This window comes from Megachile rotundata, chromosome 1, assembly GCF_050947335.1.
Source record: "Megachile rotundata isolate GNS110a chromosome 1, iyMegRotu1, whole genome shotgun sequence".
Classification (NCBI taxonomy): Eukaryota; Metazoa; Arthropoda; class Insecta; order Hymenoptera; family Megachilidae; genus Megachile; species Megachile rotundata.
In genome coordinates, this window is record NC_134983.1 from 2,645,009 (window position 1) to 2,665,583 (window position 20,575).

Here is a 20,575-nt window from a genome sequence, read left to right on the forward strand (position 1 = left end):
ATGAAAAAGTCATGTTAATATTAAACTAGCTGCTTATGAAGGAAATACACAACAGACAACTATAATTTTTATTAATATTTAGAGTGGTTCTGCCGCGGCAAATTCAAAAGTTAAAACATTTATTAATATGACCAGTGAATTATTTTCAATTAAAAAATTGGTTGCATCACATAATTTTTAATGTAATATTGATGCAAAATAAGTAAAACACATGAGCAATATAATAAATATTTTTTTATCAATCATTCGATATGAATTATGGATGAAGATGCACTTAACCTTTTATAAGGCTTTATATCTGAAATTATAGAATAAATCATTTCCATTTAATGTAAATCGTATCATATTTTTCTATAATCCTTTAGTTGTTTTTTTAAGAAAATTTAAAATAACATTTTTATATTATAATTAAAAATGTATTTCCAGGAAACGGTTCTTCTATCTTTTACACGTTAACTATGATTTTTAATGGGATTACCTCCATCGTTGAAACAATGACCTTTCTGAAATTTCACTGGATAAACATCGTCTTTATATACTAAAATTTCTATACTCCAGCATCCTTATATATCCAATTTTTACATCTCAATATCCTTTTATCTATATAAATATTTCTACAAATCAAAATCTCTATATTTCAAGATTCCTGCATCACAAAATTCCTACGTTCTAGAATTCCTGCATCACATATTTCTTCGTTCCAAAATCTTTTATATTCCAAAATTTCAATATCATAAAGTCCCTACATTCCCTGGCATGACTCCTATATCCCAAAATTTCCATACCCTCAAATCCCTGCATTCTAGAACTCCTATATTCTAAGTTCCTTATATCACAAGATTCCTATATTCTAAAATCCCTTAATTTCAAAATTTTTACAGTTTAAAACCCCTATATCTCAAGATCTCCATATCTAAAAATCGATATGTTCCAAAATCCTGAAGTTTCATTTCGAAAACAGTGAACTGTCTTTCCGACGCAATCGCCTAAATGGAAAACAATAAATGAACCAAATGACGCTTTGAAAGGAATATTTGAAATACCAACATCCTGAAATTTTAGAAAACTTAGCATTTTAAACTTGCAAAGTACTCAACTACAATTTACACGCTTTCTTTATTACATAACATTTTCTGATGTTTTGTGATAACGGAAATTATTAGTTAATGAATAGCGGAAATTATTTGTTAATGAATCACGTGTGCCTATTTCCGTTTCACCGGTCTTTTCAAAGCTTCCGGCAATGGAAGATCAAGCGTGAAACGTTTGGGAATTGATTGTGAAGTTATTGTGGCAAACTTATTTAATACGAAGAGTTTCAGTGGCAAAGATTCTTCGTGAAAGTACATATTCATACGTTTAATTGGTGGTATTCATCGTTCGACTAGACGATGAGAAATGTAGACTAACAACAGCTACTTCCATTATTACAATCGTATGCAAAACAAGCATTGATGAGTTTTTTCCCGTACTGTATACTTTCACCGTTTTAAGAAATGCTTTCTAAACCTTAATTTCTATACAGAATATTTATAGGAAACGTTATGTGACTTTGTTAATTGTCTGTGTTCGTTACGATAATTTAATCAGTATTTGGTTTAATTTTCTGATCAAATCCTACACCTCGTACGGTTTCATTAATATTCTTTAATGTCTTTGTACGTAAAACACTTTTTGCAACAAATGGTGAAAATTACATGTCTTAATTAAATTACTTAATATTAATATTTATTTTAGTAAAGTTTGCAAATTTTAACTTCCTTAATCAGTACATTACAACATAAAAAATGTATAAATACGTAAATTTGTAGAATATAAAATTAGTAAAACTCTAAATATGTAAATTTGTAGAGTTAAAAATTAACAAATTTAAAAATTTTAATGTAGACTGTAAATTTATAAATTTGTAAATTAGTAAATTTATGATAAATATTACAAATATAAATATTTTGTACATGCCTCCAATCTTAAAAATTCGAATTTAGTTTTTATGCATTTACAACTTACAAAATTATTAATTATGCCCTAAACCAAGACATAAATCGAAAGTGTCAAATATCTATCGTTTTATCCGAATACCATCGAGTGACTCATTTAATAAAATTAATTGTCTAGTCGATTTCACTGATTGTGCATTACGTAAAAGTGGATCATTTGTTTCGAATGCAGGTTGAACAATTACAATAAGTATCACACGTGCGATGCGTTTAGCAACTATAATTATCATATGCATTGTTGTAGTGCAATGAAAGAAATGCTTGTTCGTTTGTCACGAGTGCCATGAACAATGTGATGTCTCACTTTGTTGAACACCGTTTCCTGTTTATGGCATAATAATGGTGAGAGCCTTTGAGCTAAAAAAATATACCGTTGTACTTGAAACAATTATCCTTTGTTTTTCTCCTTTTTTTAACAAGTTCTTCAGCAAAAAAACAGGAACTCGAATCATATTTTAACGTGTAAAATGAAATATTTTTTTGAAAAGTATTTTCTATAAATTAAATGAGCAAATAAATGTATTACAGTTAGCAAAAAAATAAAATTATTAGAATTATTAAAAAAATTAATTAAAAGATAAAATATCCAATATTATAATAAGAAATACATATATCTTAATTTACATACTTAATTTCATACTAAAACGAAAACATATTACGTTAAATTAATTGTAATCTTATTCTAAATTCGTGATACACCATAATTGATGGCAAAATGTAGCTTTCAAAAATTTTGTTTAATATTTTATTTGACCAGGATTATAAACTCTGTGAAGCAGAGCATAATATTTTTTCTATTTGTATGTATAAGCTTATCAGAAGATTAATGGAAAAAAAATTAAGGGGATCCAAAATTTGGAAATTTGGGAAATTTAAGGATGTAAGGAATTAAAAAATCGAGAATTTGAGTATTATATAATACCTTTGCACATAGAAAAATTTGAGAATTTAGGTGTTTTTAAATTATAATTCGGTTTACAATTTATTTACACTACACTTGTATAGATTTCGCACATTCCACAGCGATTACCGAGATTACATTAATCATTTCATGAAAAACGAGTGACAACAGTTCATCCATTCGATTAACTGAAATAAAAACATAAAATCAACAAAATTCGAATCGCTCTACACGTTTCAGAGGAATAATGATGAAACTGACATACCATCATGTTATGAATTTGTTTTCATTTTGAAGGTTGATTCTGTTTTCTTCTTACTATCGTATAACGTATATTTGCTACCGGAAAATGGTTATTATTTGTCCGAAATCAGTTTTAATTAAAATCTTTCAAAGCAGCCGTTAAAGGCTGCATTTTCATTTCAATTTTGTTTCAAAAGCAGTAAACAAGTCGTAAATTTCTAACAACTCATTTTAATTACAGCTAAAAATTTATTTCTTGCATTTCACACTAAAATATTTATGCATAAACAATTTCACGTATAATTTTAGGTATATGTCTCGGACAAAATAAAATTAATTAATCGAAATATTTATTTTGTCAAATACAGTAATAATAAATAAACATCATGCTCAAACGTATTGAGTAATAAAAATAAAGAATCAAGCTTCAATAAGCAATTAAATAAATACAACAAAATTCAATAAATTAAATCTCTTCATCAGAATAAGTGTTTTCGTTGTTTTATATCCTATTTTGAACTCGTACATTAAAATTATTCGAGCTGACTTTTTTCTATCCTTAATTTGCCATTCTAAAATAAGCATGCGTTTTTCTATTTTTAATTTATAAATAATATTATAATAAATGCTACCAATGAAATTATTAGTATAAATTAATGAAATAAATTTTATGTTTTAAAATAGCATCTCACATTGACATTCAGCTAAATAAAAATAAACATATGATTTAAAAAAAAAAAAAATTGCATTTTTATAACAATTTAACAGATGAATCTATACGGAGAGGTATATAAATTAAAATTCTTAGTACATTTCATGTTATCTTAATCATTTTTTTTTTTGAAGAATAGCAAAACTATAATTCTTTACTTGGCTTCGCAATTTGATATAATCATACAATTATTCTACTCAAATTTATTATTATATTATTATCCACACAATACTTATCTCCGTAATGTAATATATCTTATATAATTATATCATTCAAATTTACAACTTTCTATTATAAATGCTGCTTTATATTATATTAGAAGCGTATTTTGAATTCTTGAATTGTGAGAGCTGCATGAGTTGTAAATGATTGTCAACTGTATAAAACGCTCTACTAACTAAAATTATGTACTCGATAAAAAAAGACTTTCATACTTAGTTCATATCAAAGAAATAGTAAACTGAGAATAAAATCGAATTTAAATTAAGCGCAAACTCCGAATTCCATGTCGGATATGTTACGCTTATTTATTTATATAAATATCTGCATGGGAAATTACTTTCACAAAAGTAGTAAAACACTTATTTATTAAAACAACATTACAATTTTCAACAAAACAATTAAACGATATAAAAATCTAAATATGTCAGAGAAAATGAGCAAAAAATTTTAAGTACGTTTGTGATCTGACAATATCTAATTACTGATACTACTATATTTTGGTAAAAGAAAAATTTTGAACCATTTTCTATTTGAAGCTTAATCTTGCTAACCGTTATGGAGGTCATGGATGTATCGACTATAACGCGTGTTGACAGTAATTACGAAGTTCTTTAAAACCAGTCTTTGTAAACACACGCACGTAATAGCAACTGGGACATTAACAATCCGACAGTTGGAGTTTTATTAGTTTATATTTGCCGGCAGTATTCTATTCTTCATGTAAATAACGTTTCATACGGCTGTACAGAATTTATTAGATTGTTACATATTTCTGAAATGATAAATATTTAAATATCGAAAATCTGAGACGATTTAATTGCATAAACGCTTGACAAAATGGCACTTATTTCTTATCAATTTAAAACTTAATACTTGTCACTAATCATATAAACTATTTATTAGAATTTTGAATGTATAATGGCTTATAGCCAGTCAAAAGAATTATCGACTTTCTGATACTTAATATTTGATACAATTTAATGACATAAAATTAGCACAAAATGACACTTATGGCATATCAACGCTTAATATTTTACAAAAACCATTGTATACATTCTTTATTAATGATTTAATTATAAAGTGCTATTGTTGGTTAAACTAAACAATTACTGATTTTCAAACACTTAATATTTAATACAATTTAATGACATGAAATTAGGTCAAAATGATACCTATATGACATATCAATCCGAAGGTTAAGATTTCACAAAAATCGCTATATAAACTTTTCACTAACATTTTGAATGTAAACTGGCTAATTGTTAGTTGAAGTAAGCAATCGATTTTAAAACGTGCCTAATCTCATATAAATTCATCATACAACAGTGTTATGAATTAAGGGGGTATTCCAGTATGACGCGACTATTTTTAGCGGTTAGTCAAATTATTTTCAATAACTGATTAACACATTTCAGTCCTAAAACTTTTCTCGTTTATTTGTCTATGTTTAGGTATATAAAAAATAATTTTTTCGAAGTGAAGTTATGTACAGTTAGACGGCTGAGATCTTCTACAATGTTAGCCCCTCGAGAAAAGCTACCCAACTAGTCACCATGATTTCTCAAAAATGATTTGACCAATAGGGTTCAGCTTATACATACATGTTTAACAGATGCGTGGATGTTGTCCCTACCACAGGTATACGTAAATATTAGTTTGTTTAAACTTTGCAGCATAGAAAGTCACGAAAAAATGTGCCAAAATAACACATTCAATACTAAAATTTGCACCACTTTGAAAGCTGTTAATATCTATTCAAACCTGAGGTAGGGGCGATAGCCATATTCATATATTTTAACAATCCTTTCGATTTTGTAACTGCGGACCAACTGGAGGGCAGTAAACATGATGACTAGTTGGGTAGCTTTTTTCGAGGGGCTAACATTGTAGAAGATCTCAGCCGTCTAACTGTACATAACTTCACTTCGAAAAAATTATTTTTTATATACCTAAACATAGACAAATAAACGAGAAAAGTTTCAGGACTGAAATGTGTTAATCAGTTATTGAAAAAAATTTTTGACTAACCGCTAAAAATAGTCGCGTCATACTGGAATACCCCCTTAATAATTATTCTATATTGATTTGAAGTTTAAAATTTGATGAAAGCGATTGTGTAAACGGGTTATTAATAATCCGTAACATGAATTATTTGTTGGTTAGAGAATTGTCTAATAATTTTGCTCATAATAACATCATACTTTAATCAACTAATTCATTTTGAAATTGTCAATAGAAAAGTTTGTACTAATATTTTTTGTAAATTTTAAGATCAAATCTATATAATATTTGTATTGTTTTATAATACATTTATTTTATGAAATCAAATAAAAAAATTGTATTATACAGTAATTGAAGATTTAAAGTAAAACAATATAATATTATTTAAAATAATTTCAGAAATATAATGTTTTTCGGCAAAATCTGAATTTATATATTATGCATAAAATTTGAAAAAAAACGTGTTTGAATTATTGAAAAATTTAAAGTACACGTTTCCATTTTAAGAAATTAACTGTTTAAACAATAAAAAATAGAATTGTATAAATATTCAAGAACTGCGGGAAAAAAAATTTTATTTATACAATTTAATCCCTTCAAAGAAGATAGAAGAATTCTCTAAATATTAAACGATGATACTCCATCCATTTTGCAAAAGTTACTAAAAATTCGTTGATTATTTTAGAGTTATGGAAAATTTTCGATTTCATCAACCAATGTTTAACATAATATAAATCAATTTTAATTTTGTACAATAACATTTTGTTCTTTTCAAAATAATGAAGAATACAATGTTTAATCCACTTTTCATTCTGTTTAGTATTCGACTTAGGTTTATTCCACTTAGTATTCTAATTAATATTCAGCGCTTTAATATACTAACACCTCATGAAAGTCACATATGTGTTTATAATAAGTGTCTCTAAATCCTTCGAAAAAATGTTTGCTTTCATATTTTTCATATTGGTTGAAATTTTGTTGTTATAAACAAGTTTGTGAATGATAAACGTTTTCAGCGTTCACGTGCAGTAATTCCGCGTTGATTTTAATAGACTTTCAGAAATCTTATCGTGTCACCAGTTTACCATACGATTACATTACGAAAAATTCAACAACCAACCAGTACGATCGTTATCGGTTCCACAATTTTCTTCCAAATCACAAAATGCTTACTGTACAAAAACTTGATTATAAAATTTTTAAGAAAATCAGTTCGCTACTTTCTATAGATCGAAACGATAATCGTATTTATACTGTTATAGTAATAATTAGAAAATCATTAGAAATAATAATTAAAAGACCCCTATAAGTTCTAACAATAATTTCTTTAAAAATACAGGGGTAACAGTAATTATTAAATATTTGGTAATATTTAGGAAATATTTTAAGATAAAGTTTAACAAATAATTCCAAAATGGTGCTATTAATCATTTCATTAGCATTAAGTTAATGGTTAGAAAATTCTTAACAAAGGTAATTAAAAACCTCTTATAAATTAGCATCAATAATAATTGTTTTGATTTGTCCTAATTGTTTTGACAGACCTCAATGTTTAAAGTATATAATATTATTAACATTATTTGAAACTATAAGAATTACAGTATGATTATCTGCGAGCTACAAAATAGATTAACAAGTACTGAATTGTGTATTAAACAAAAATATTATACTTCATCGTTAGTTAATTAATTAGATTATCCTCAATCTTTGCATTTATAATTACACATTTTATACGTGACCTTTTTGTTACGGTAGATTTTAATATTTAATATATATAACAACATTAAAATGATTTAAAATCATTAGAATTATATAAAATTTGCGAATCATAATACTAATTAATAAATATTTAATTGTAAAATAAACAAGAAATTTATATTTCAACATTAATAAAAATTGTTTTGAACCTTTACACACAATTATACTTATCATTTTAACGCGATTTTTTATTATGATAACAAAACTGTTGAAATAATTACTTTCTTTCGCACGTATATTCTCCGAAGATATCATTACACAGTTTTATACGAATAAATGAACGTTAATTATATTTAAAGTTACAAAGGAAAGTTACGTACACCATGTAACCTTTCGGTCATTACCGTTAAAAGGAAAAAAGATGTATATGTATGTAAAACAGTAAATTATTAACAAAGTAAGGTCATACGTTGTGTATAAGGTTTGTCGTTAAACAGATCGCGGAAATTATTATTTTCAGCAAACAAACCGTTGTGTATGACACAATTTCAATTTATGTTACATTTTTATCACGGTCATTCACGAAAAAATCTTATCGTTATGGTTCAAAATTTACCAACTGTCAAATTTCTTGTTGATATACAGTCTACGACCTTCACTCCACAATACGCACAATGATATTTTTACAAAATGATCGCAAGTTTTTAGTAGTTTTCTTATTATTTGATGGCAATTTTCTTATAATTTCTATTTATTCTTATTGAGTCACTTTTTCGATGCAACGGCCCGACAAAAAAATTATCAATGCTTTGCATGATACGCGATAACACATTTTATCAACACGTTTATTTTCGTTAGTTAGAACTTCATTATTTTTGGAAAATTTTGTTCAGTTTCACATTTCATTTATTATTTAGAACGTTGAAAATTAAATCAACCATACAGTAATTGAAATACTTACTGTTATTAATTAATTAGCGGTGTTTAATGAGGAGTAATTATTGAATAATTAAATAGCGAAATTGTATAACTAACTCTAATCGTGAACATATTTAATTGTTATAACGTGAAATACATTCATTTTTGTTTTTCAAATTAATCACTAGATATTTTGATAACTCGATAGATAATACAGACAGTTTTTCAAGTCGATTCAGGAATTTTAATTTATGCCTTCAACCTGTTTCTCGCAACTTCCCAAACCAATATCTGACTGATAGGGAAAAGTAAGAAAGAAATTCAGAATATTATTTATTAAAAAAGTTGATACATTAGAATTGCGGTATTTCTTGCACAGTACACTTAGGATGAAAGAAAGTATTTTTAAACGCCAATGGCGAAATTATGAGCAAGACAATAGTATTTGTACTCGTTTGAGGCAAACGACTAATTACATAGACAATGAAATAAAAAATAAAGTAGGATTCATTTAAAAAAAAGAACACGATGCTCCTTAACACATACAAGTACATAACATTTACATTAAAGTAACTGGTTCATAAATTGTAACTCATATTCATCGAGTAAAAAACAAGTTCATTGTCTTTTTCAAAAACGTTTGCTATTTACTAATACGTTGCAATTTTTTGATAAAATGCAAATTCAAGCTCCTTTTACTTACAGATTTTACAATGATGTAATTTAGCTACTTTTAATTGTATCAATGTAACGTCATTTTGTAAAAAATGGTATTTATATAATAAAATTGATATCTATTCTTTAACTACGACCCTGTTATTTCTTATTTGGATACTTAGGAACTACAATATAAAGTATATTTTTTATGACCTGCGGCCAATGTAAGAAAGGACGAAATTATCCTATATTTCTCGACCAGTGAAAAGTTTTCACAGGACATGTTTCTACAAGTTTTATGAAAACATTAACGATGAATATCTGTCATCAACAGCTCAATGTGTTTAATATTTATTGATAATACTGTGTTGATAATATGTGTATGTTGATTGTGAATTTGAAATTTTGTAGGTTTGCCAATTTGAAAATTTGAGGATTTAGAAATTTAAAGATTGTGCAATTTGGGAATTTGAAAATTCGCTGTTTTAGGAGTATAGAAAGATGTAATTTGTAGATATGAAAATTGGGAAGTTTGCCAAATTTTGGGATTTGAAGATTAAAGAATTTGAAAATTTCAAAAGTCGACAGACTTATAGATTTAAAAATTAAGAAATTCAATAGATTAAAGGACTTCAAAACTGCGAAGTTTTTAAATTGGAGAATTTGACAAGTGGAGAATTAAAAAATTTAGAATTTGATAAATTTGCGTATTTGAAAATTAGGGAATTTGAAGATTTTAAAATACGAAAATTTGAAAGTCATAATCACTGAAGTGGTCATACTCATTGAAGGGGATAAAGAGTAACACCGAAAATCGAAAAAGTAAATATGCAAATTTAAAAATCTTAATAACGAGAAAAAGAAAGACAATTATGGAAATAAATCTTAAATAATATTAAAGGGGTTAAAAGATAACTCCAAAACGGAAAATTCTAAAAATCCGGAAATCTCAATAACATCGAAGGAGCCAATTCTGGGAGCTTGTAAATGCGAATAACATTAGGGTGGTTAGAGATAACATCGAGAACCGAAAAAAAAAAATAAAAAAAAAATCAAAGTACACTTACTTTCTGAGCCACTTGAACATTCCCATCATGCCCATCACGCACGTGGCGCATCGGCAGACCGCTCGCAGATAAGAGTCGACGAGTTGACAGATGAACACCACGATGCCGACAAACACTGCGATCAAGAGTTTACTGCGCGACGACGCGTACGGATCGAGCCGATCCGCTTCCTTTTCGCGACTGACGGCGACGACGGTCTGACGAACGCTTGTACCGCCGCGACACTTCCTTCTGACACTTCTGACAACACGACTGACCGACCGTTTGCCGTTCGCTTCGAATTCTAACTGTGGAACGATCGCTGCCCGATCCCCACTACCGATATCCTGCTTGAATCCTCTGTATCCTTGCCAATTGTTCCTTTCGAGGGTAAATTAAAGCTGTTATTACCGATTATACTTTAACCAGTTGCCTGCGGAATTTACTTTTAATCTTTTGCTTTTGGAAGATTGTTCAGTTTTACCATTTAAGACAACAGTTTGAAATAAACATTATTTTATTAAATTTATAGCATTATAATGTAAGCCGTTTATTTTGAAAGTGGGACAAGTTCATTTTCTGTTACTGCGAGGTATGTGAAAGTTTCGTTTCAATAAATTTAAAAATATTGGTAAGTATTAATAGATAAAGTTTTTTTATTTTGTGGTGTCAGATAATGTGTGCTTATTATTCAGTATTGTTTAAAGCGCTGGCTAAAAAAAGTTCTATTACACCCAAACGGACTTGTTCACTTTTCAAAATTGATGAATTATTGTAATCGTTAAACAAAGTAGTATGTAATTTTATATAAATATTAATTCATTTGATAAAAGGTAACAGAAAAGCAAAAAAAGTCTTTATATATTACAGTAGAAAATATAACATAATAAAGAACAATTTATTTTTATTCAAAATGTCAATGAAATAACACATTTTTGTTAGTAATTTTCAGTACTTTATATTATATTCTCAATTTTAGTTACGGTTTAACATTTTAAAATATTCATGATAACGGAAGACATATGGTAATAAATCCATCATGTTCTTATATGTATTTGTCTGATGTAATTGATTTAGCTTCTTCATATAAAGAAGGCAATTTTATATTTCCGAAGTTACTTTGGTTCTCCTGGTGATAACTCGAGAATTTGAAATTTTACACGTCGCTGCACCGAAAATTTTATATGACATTTTATATGGTGCACAATAAAAAGAATAGAATTCCTTGGAAATGAGGATTTTATTGGACTGGCGGTATTATTCAGAAAAGTATTTCTATTTTTACTATTACCCACAAACCTTACTTTCAGTTGCATCACAGTTATGATTTTCGTTGAAACCATTTTGACTATTTTTTTAATAAAATAAGCCATAATTCGTAGTTAATTTTCAAATTACAGGGAAATTGTTCAAGGGTTCTGTGCATCGACACAAAACCCAAACACAAAACAAGAACAGTGTCGACTTTCTTATATATTTATTAAGAAGTGCAGTAGACCTTACTTGCACGCTGATAATAGAAATCATTAACGATATCTACCTGATCTACAGTACATTTTCACTCCTATTGAGGTTACCTGTACTATCAATATTATACAATTTATGGTTTGTCACAGTATTGTTAGTGTTATTAAAAACAGCAGTTAAATTGTGCCGTAATAATTTCGCCTAAAAATAATTTCCACCTAAGATGAACTTGAACCATTTTCAAAATAAATGGCTCGCATGGTGTATAAACATATAAAATAGACAATAGTAGCAATTAATAATAGAGAAATAATAACTTGAAAAGAATTCAGTAAGCTTTTCCACTAAAAAGTTTTAAAGCTGCTACCTGAAAGTGCAAAGGGTTAATTCTTTGATTACGGAGCACTTTCCTTCGAATAAACCGATACATACGGTGCGATACTTGCAAGTGTGTCGCTCATCGTTATATTGCTATATTGTGATATTTGTGATTGTAAAATATTAGAACACTTAACAATATTCAATATTTTGCATTTGCTACGTTATATGAAATCATAAATTTTATGTTAGATCAGTTTCACACACTGATTACTACACTGAAGCAGTTGTAAATTATATTTGGTAAAATTTTCATTTTTAACAAATTTTACGGATATCTTATTATATTTATTTTCCATAATTTTAAGCAGTTTATACGTGTAATTTCAATAAGATAAGTGAACAAATTTTTAATAATATAGATGTTATGTTAATAAAACAGTAAATATGTTAAGAAAAATTTACAACAGTATATGTACGTCTTATATACATATATATTGATAGACACGTGAGGGCGAATATACATGAATATGCTTTTAGCAGTCAAAGATTTCTCACAGAATGCGTGCTATAATTCAAGCAATAATGATTATACACGGCAAACGCAGAGCAAATGCTCCTGTTATACAATGTACGGAAGATAGCAAACAAAACGAGAAACGATTAGGTTAAACTTCGTTTTGAGGCATTATTGTTTTTTACATAATCAAATAGTATTCAATAGATATACACGAAATACAAGGATTTTAATTGTCAGAATTTATTATGAGTCTCAGAGTCGGAATCTCCAATAGTTCTGATGATATATAATTTATTTATATGTAAAAAAAACTGCGAATACTATTGGGTAGGATAAATATTCAGTCACTTTAACAATGTTTTACAAATCAAATTAGATATTCACATGATTTTAAAGATCGACGAAGCGAAATTAGGTGAAACGAAATACAAGAAACTGCAAGGGGAAGTAAAAAAGTAAAGGAACATTTAAGGAAAGGGGCATTTATTCTAATGACAGAAATGTGAAACACACCTTATTTTTCTATATAACCTCCCTGGACTTCAATGCACTTTTCTCAACGTTTCATAAGTTTTTTTATTCCGTCGGAAAAAGTTTTTCGATTGCATCTGTGAATAATTAAATCGCTTTGCTTTTTGACTTCCCCTCGTACAATTAGAAAAGTAGACAGCCATTGGATATTGGAGATGGTCAATACTAAACAAGTGACTGTCATATAACTGTAATCAAGAATCATAAAATCTGTACTTATGCTAACAATTGTAAAGGAACACCAGTTACAACTATATACCGTTTATAAAGGAACACATTAGTCGTGAAATCGACAATTGTGAGGTGTTTATTATATTATACTACCTGTTGTAAAGGAACACATTAATGTCAGTAATAAAATTCACACGGACTGTTCCAAAAATTACAAAGGACTTAATGCGGAAGGTTAGATACATAAGAGTGTTAATTACAATGAAGAGTTGGCAGGTATAATTTATTTTGTATTTGAGTTGGGTTATAATCGAACTTCGATAAAACTTTAACTAAATGAAATTTAATGAATGTTATCTAGCGATGGCGTATATACTCAAACAATAAAATACTGGTGACCTTAGAAAGACTAAATGAGAGGTAGAAGGTGTTTTCACGACAATCAATTTGCGTTTCGGCTGTATAAAAATTTTGTCGCCAAAATAATATTCACATAATAGCAATTTTAATGAACGCAATCAGAGCACAATATGTATGTTACTAAATGATAAAATTTACACTAAAGTAAGCTGTAGAGCACTTTAAAACTATAACAAAGCATACAACTTTTAAACTAATCGATCCCGATATTTGAAATTCAATAAACTATGGTTCAATAAACTAAGATGAACTTTAATCAAAGATTACATTTTTATTCGATAAGAATAAATTAATGTCTACCGCATCGAAATAAAGCTTTAAATCGATTTGTATACATGTTGAATGTAACTGGTTAATTCGATGCGTCATACAACGGACCAAATAATAAAACACAAGAATTACCTGCATATAAATCCTAGCACTACGATTCACTCGGTAGATGCATCAGACATAACGAACTATTCATTGCTACAATGTTAAGGCAACTGAAAAATGTTAAAACGTTGTGTCTATTTTGTATTTAGTAATCCTTAACTGTGCAGATCGCAATTAGCCTTAAATTGAACATTCAACTGTACTAAAAATATAAGAAAAATCTGCTTCCATACTTGAACTACGAGAGCGTCATGAATGTAGCTGCTCATTACAGTGCAAGGGATTAAGAATTAATTCTGCTTTAGTTCGGTACTGTGTTGCTTCCTTCACCGCATAAATTACTAACTACATTTTTATTAAATTTCGATGAAATAAAAGTCATTTATGTTTGAAGTGCTGCTTTATTTGATAAAACATAAAAACTAAAAATTGGCGTCGCGGTCATTGATAGATAGACAATCTCTCAAATGAATAATTTGGAATTTGTATATGTGAAGTTAATTGCTAAATTTAGCATTAAAAATTGAACTAAGAAATTTTAGGAACTATGTTTAGTGATTGAACTATATTTCACTAAAATCTGTTAATTTCTTTACCAGTGAGTAATTGTAAGTATGAATTATAATGATTCTCACGAAAAATTAATAAGCCCGGTGATCTTCATTTATGTTCGTTTGTTCCTTTATTAATATTTGTTTTCCAAAAATGTGCAAAAATTCAACTTCGCCGGGATTTTGAAGCCAAGAAGCAATATTTTGTCATGATTTCTTTTGCAAAATATTCTGTGTACAATAATTTAGGTCAGTGAAGAGCTCAATTTTACCCTTTACGCAATCTTACCCTTAAAGTTTCACCAGAACGAAATATGTAAATTTTTATGGAAGAAATATTTTAACGACCCACTTTTCTAAAAAAACGTTCTTTACCAACCTAGATTATTATACAAAGAATATTTTGTAAAGTAAATCATGACGAAATATTGCTTCTTGGTTTCAGAACCCTGGCAAAGTGAAATCGCATTTCGCACATTTTTGGAAATCGAATATCTATTATTCTTGTCTCTTTTGACCAATACATTTCGAGGTAAACAAGAATTGACGGAATTTATCAATTTTCAAGGCTCAAAAATCGTCAAAAATATTACTCGGAGTATTCCGTGATCAGAGTAGACTCTTAAAGTTTAGACTCTAGAATCTAGAGGTTTAGAGCGTTGTATTTTTAATGCAGTTTACACTTTGATGTAACACCTGAAATAAATTAGTAGTTTCGCCAGTGATTTTTTATTACTCCGGAATGAAAGTAGCAAATGGTTACATTCAGAAAAATTGCATACATCGTTATACTCAATTTCGCTATGATGTAGCAAACTTACGTACAAGATCCACCGCAACGCGTAACTGATTTAATGACGGAACTTAGATTTTATTACAAGAAATACTGAATAAGTTCTGTTTAACCCGTTAGCTGCGGAATACGTGCTTAAATATCCCTCACGGGATGTGTGAGTAAAATGAAGCAATGACGAGTGTACACGTCAAACGCAGATTCTTATTTTTATTCGATATAAAACTAACAATTCGTTAATGTCAATTGCATAAAAATAGAGATCTGGATTGACATGCATACGTCGAATGCAGTTGATTGGTTAACAAACTTCGATTTTCGATAAATAATATAAATGTACCCAATCGCGATCACGTCCACATTTTTGTCCGATTGATTATTTCTGTTCATTGAATATGCTAATTAAAATGATTTGCTGGATGAAATCTTAAAATATCGCATTTACAAATATTTTATTTACTACTTTAAACGCTGTATTAAAATATTTGTTACAAACCAAATTTTGCTTCCATGAAATTAATGAATAGATTCAATTAAGAGAATATTGCACAAAAGAAGAATATTCTATATTCTGAATAATTCGAATCGTGTATAGTGGAAGAATATGCATAAAGTTTATTATTCAATCACAGGAAATTTCTCTTTTCATGACTCTGATCATTCTTTCATTTGATTCTTCAACTTAGAAGTCTAGGATTTATAAATTTTCTACTATTTCTATCACGTTTGCTTCTTTTGACCTTAAGGATATTTGACCGATATACTGAATTATTGGTAACGTACGGATATTGTCAATAAAGATACGGATGTTCATATTTTTATAGTAAATCAGTAATCTGAAGTATTGTTTCCTATTAGGAGTTACGATTGTCTAGTTAGAATGAATATAATTCTGAAAAACTGATTTTTCAAAGGGATGATTTGTTATGATTGGATTAATCCTTTGGTTATAGTCTACGCTGTATCAACCGTGTCTCAAGTCGATTATAAAAATTTAATGAATAAATCTTATATTTATTTCCATTTTTTGTTTTATATTCTTGTACTTTTAGAGTTTTATACTACCTCTACTTAGCGTAATGAACGGGTGATTAATCTCTCGCGAATGGCATGTATTGAGTGGAGATTAGTAATTATAAATGGATAATTAATATTTGACAAATGAAACTTTTCGATAGTTGATTTAATTTTATGTTTAATACTTGTATGCATCTGTGAGATTTAATATCAAGTTTTCGCTTTTCTCTATATTTGTTTGTAGCGAAGGGGTTATAAGTATTATAACTACGAAGCATATGTACATACTATGCACATAGAAGAGCACAGTAGGTTTCCCTAGGGATAATAATATAAGGAAATGTTATCCCACTGCTTCTTTTAATACGTTCACGATACATTAACAATTAGGACTGTAAAAATTCGGTGAAAGAATAAAATAAATTTTCAAATTTCTAAATTGATGAATTCACACACTCTTAAATTTATAAATATTTAAAGTTACAATTCAAACTTTCAGATTGTTAAATTTATACGCTCTCAAATTGAGAAACATTCAAAGTTGCAAATTTTCAAACTCTAAAATTGTTAAATTTTTACGTTCATAAATTTAATAAAACTTAGTCGCGAATTTTGAAATTTGTAAACATTGAAGTTTTCAAATTTATATATTTATATATTTAGGAAATTTAAAATTTTCAAATTTACGAACCTTCACATTTTTTAAATTAGAAACTTTTAAGTTTAACCATTTTCGAGATTTTAATTCCATAAACTTTTATATTTATACATTGTGAAGGTTACAAAATTACAAATTTTTTAATTTAAAATCTTTTAAACCATCAAATTTACAAATTTAGAAATTTTGCAACTTTGCAAAACTTGAACTGTTTTTAACTAATTTGAAATGCATTATTTCAGTTTATAAAATTTGAGGAATAATGTAGTTTTTACGTATTAAAGTTATGGAAAATGTTCATAATGTAGAATATACGTACATGTTATAATATTAATCTATTAAATCGCAATAAAATAAAATAAAATCTAGTAGGTCTTCAAAAGATACTTGTTTTAAAGTTAACAAAGAAGTAATCATAATTTGATTACTAGGAAAGTATTGATAACACTAGATTGGTCGTCAATGCCTTGCGAACTATAAACAAAGATATTAATTCTCTATCTTCATAAATTGTTACAACAATAAATATAGGCTTCTGATGTTTTAAATTATCAATTATTATTCTATCATGAAACAATATTGAGGCAAGTAATATTTTTGTCAAAATATTGATCACCCGATTTTCAATTATATTTGTTAAACTATATTATCACTATTAGATTTAATAATAAATTAAATCTATTCGATGTATCACAAAAACACATAAGTAATTCATACCGATTAGAAACTTACCTGTACAACTGTTTCAGATTCATCATTGTCACAATTCTCTTCTTCACCGATAAACTGTATTTCCTCTTCCTTCACATAAATAACAATTTTTAAATTTCACTAATTCAAACGATTCTTGTCTTGTTATGAATTTTTAAATCACATTTTTCATTGTTCATTGTCAATCACAGTTTGTATCGTTTTAAGTATAGAGAATTTCACGTATTATTATTAAATGTAATGCAGCATCGTGTGAAACTTGTCGGCTTCTGAAACGAAATACACTGGCAAATGCTGACGCAGCACAGCTTGAGGTAGCTTGTAAGTTTGACAACAAGTTTCGACTTTAGTAAACTTCAGTGCGTCCTCATTTATCAGTAGTCTTTCATCATAGTTTCCTACTAAACATTTACGGTTTTTATTGTTCATTGGAATTTTCTGTATAGAACTGAGTTTCTTGATTTAAGCATGAAATTCGAAACAAATATTCTGTATGAAACCATAAGAATGTATGTATATTTAAGTTATTTTATATGTTAAATACCATGAGGATTATAAAATAATTTTAAGAAAAAAAATACGCCGACTTCGGAATGCACTAAAAAGTATAAAATAATTTCTATTTCCTAATGAAGTAATTTCTATTACATTCAATCAAAAATATGAACAAAATTGTTCAGAATCATGTCCGTGATAAGATATTAAAAGCGCACTAAAATCGGGAAAAGTTTATTTCAAAAGTTGTCGGTTTTTTTGCAATAACAACACTTTGCAATTAAAAAATGAACAACTTTTTGATAATGGTACCAATGGGGAGTCAGAACCTACCAGATGCAAAAGGTTTCGTTCTGATCGGTCCACCCAGCTAGGCGTAATCGGCGAACATACATAGGAAAAAAAAAAAAAAAAAATACTGATCGAATTGAGTAACCTCCTCCTTTTTCGAAGTCGGTTAATTAGTGACAGGTAGTATCTGTCTTGGCGCTGAGACATTTTAAAGATTTTTAACTTTTAAAATGAAAAGTTTCAACATTGTCAAATTTGAAAATTTTCAAAATCAAACTTTCAAACTTTGAATTGTTCAATTTTATATTTGAAAATATGAAACTTTTGAAGTTTTAAATCTGGAAATTATCAAATGTTTTGAAAATCAGAAGTTTAACCAATTTAAAAACTTCAAACCTTCAAACTTCGAACTTTAAAAACTTCAAACAGAGAAATTCAGAGGTTTACAAATTTTTAAATTTCGAAAATTTTAAAATCACAACATCTTCACTTTCGAACTTGTCAATTTCACAGATTTTGGAAATAGGAAGTTCTCAAATTTTCAAATTTAGAAACTTTTAGAATCAAAAATTCTTAGAAATAAAAATTTATAAATTCAGAAACTTGTAAGCTTAAAGATTTCTGAAATCACAAAATCTTTTGATTTCCCTCATAAATGTCTTATACCAAAGCGGCTAAGAAATTTTAAATAATTTTAAACTCTCCAAAAATATAGGTCATATGTATTAAGATTATATTAGCAGTAAGTAGAAAGTTGTAATTAAAACATGAAGCAATTGTATTGTATGTATAATTGAAGTGCAAAGTAAAAAAATGTAAACTATAATAAATAAACATTTTACAATTAAGCATTTCAAATGTACAATCGTGATATTTATTAAAATTTATAATGGATTTATTAAAACATTGTCGTTTTACTAATTTTATTTATGTTCTGTTTTCGAACATGGGCATAGTTGTATATTCATTCGTTCATTTGGAAAAAGTGCAACTTTTTACTTACATAATAAAAATTATATTCATTCTATTTACGTGAAAAATTCTAAATCAATAAAATTTCACATATACGTTAGTCTTTTGTTATTATCAAATTATACAGTAAAGTCTTACTGTAAAACCTTATTGTCACGGATGATGTTATAAATCTGTTATTATTATCATAATCAGTGGATTCGAAAATATAAATCCCACAACCTTAAGAATATATAAAATTAATTAAAAATAATCCGTCTATTATAATTATGGTTTACAAACAATTATTTATTAGAAATATAATATATATGTATAAAAATGAATGTTGTACTTAGTGTACTGTTTGTAATAAATATGAATCGTGCAAATATCATAATTGTTTATAATAAATTGTACTCAATAAAGACAATTCTTCATCTACTATTTAATGGTATTATCTAGTTATTATTACAAAAAGTGGTAAGTACTGAAGTAATTATAACAACTATCACTATAACTTCAAATTTTTAAAAAATAGAATTTGATAGAAAGCATTTTTTTTCAAAATATATTCCAAGTAAATAACTTTTAAATTCTAGTCAAAATATGTGTTAAATGATAATACTCCTAGAAGTTATTTTCAGTAATTTTCATATAATCATACTAAGGTATGCACACTTCAAATTACTGTTGCAGAGACGTTTTAACAATTAATCTGCCAAGCTTTCAACTGAGCCGAGTAATCTCGTTTAGGAATTGCATTCCTAGACGATGCTCGTTATTGTGGAAATGGGAAGTTTTTGCGCTATCATTGTACACGATAAAGTTCGTTTGATGTCAGCCGTAGGTACAAGTAATAGCATCAATTCATGAGATCACCAGACGGTAATCAGTGTGATGAGTGATAACAA

The 20,575-nt window shown here is 27.8% G+C and overlaps 1 protein-coding gene across 4 annotated transcripts in view; it reads right to left on the reverse strand.

Annotated features, from left to right (window-relative positions):
* LOC100880685 (uncharacterized) overlaps positions 1-18,215 on the reverse strand; it is a 55,176-nt gene extending 36,961 nt beyond the window's left edge. For 2 of the 4 annotated variants that reach the window (XM_076538277.1, XM_076538268.1), the window contains exon 1: positions 17,949-18,214. In XM_076538277.1, the coding sequence (XP_076394392.1) occupies positions 17,949-17,974 (26 nt within the window). In that variant the 5' untranslated portion in view covers positions 17,975-18,214. Of the gene's footprint in view, positions 1-10,416; positions 10,777-17,948 lie in introns of all 4 variants that reach the window. The other 2 variants (XM_076538259.1, XM_012288403.2) reach the window with 2 other exon arrangements.
* Between the last annotated feature and the right edge of the window lie 2,360 nt (positions 18,216-20,575).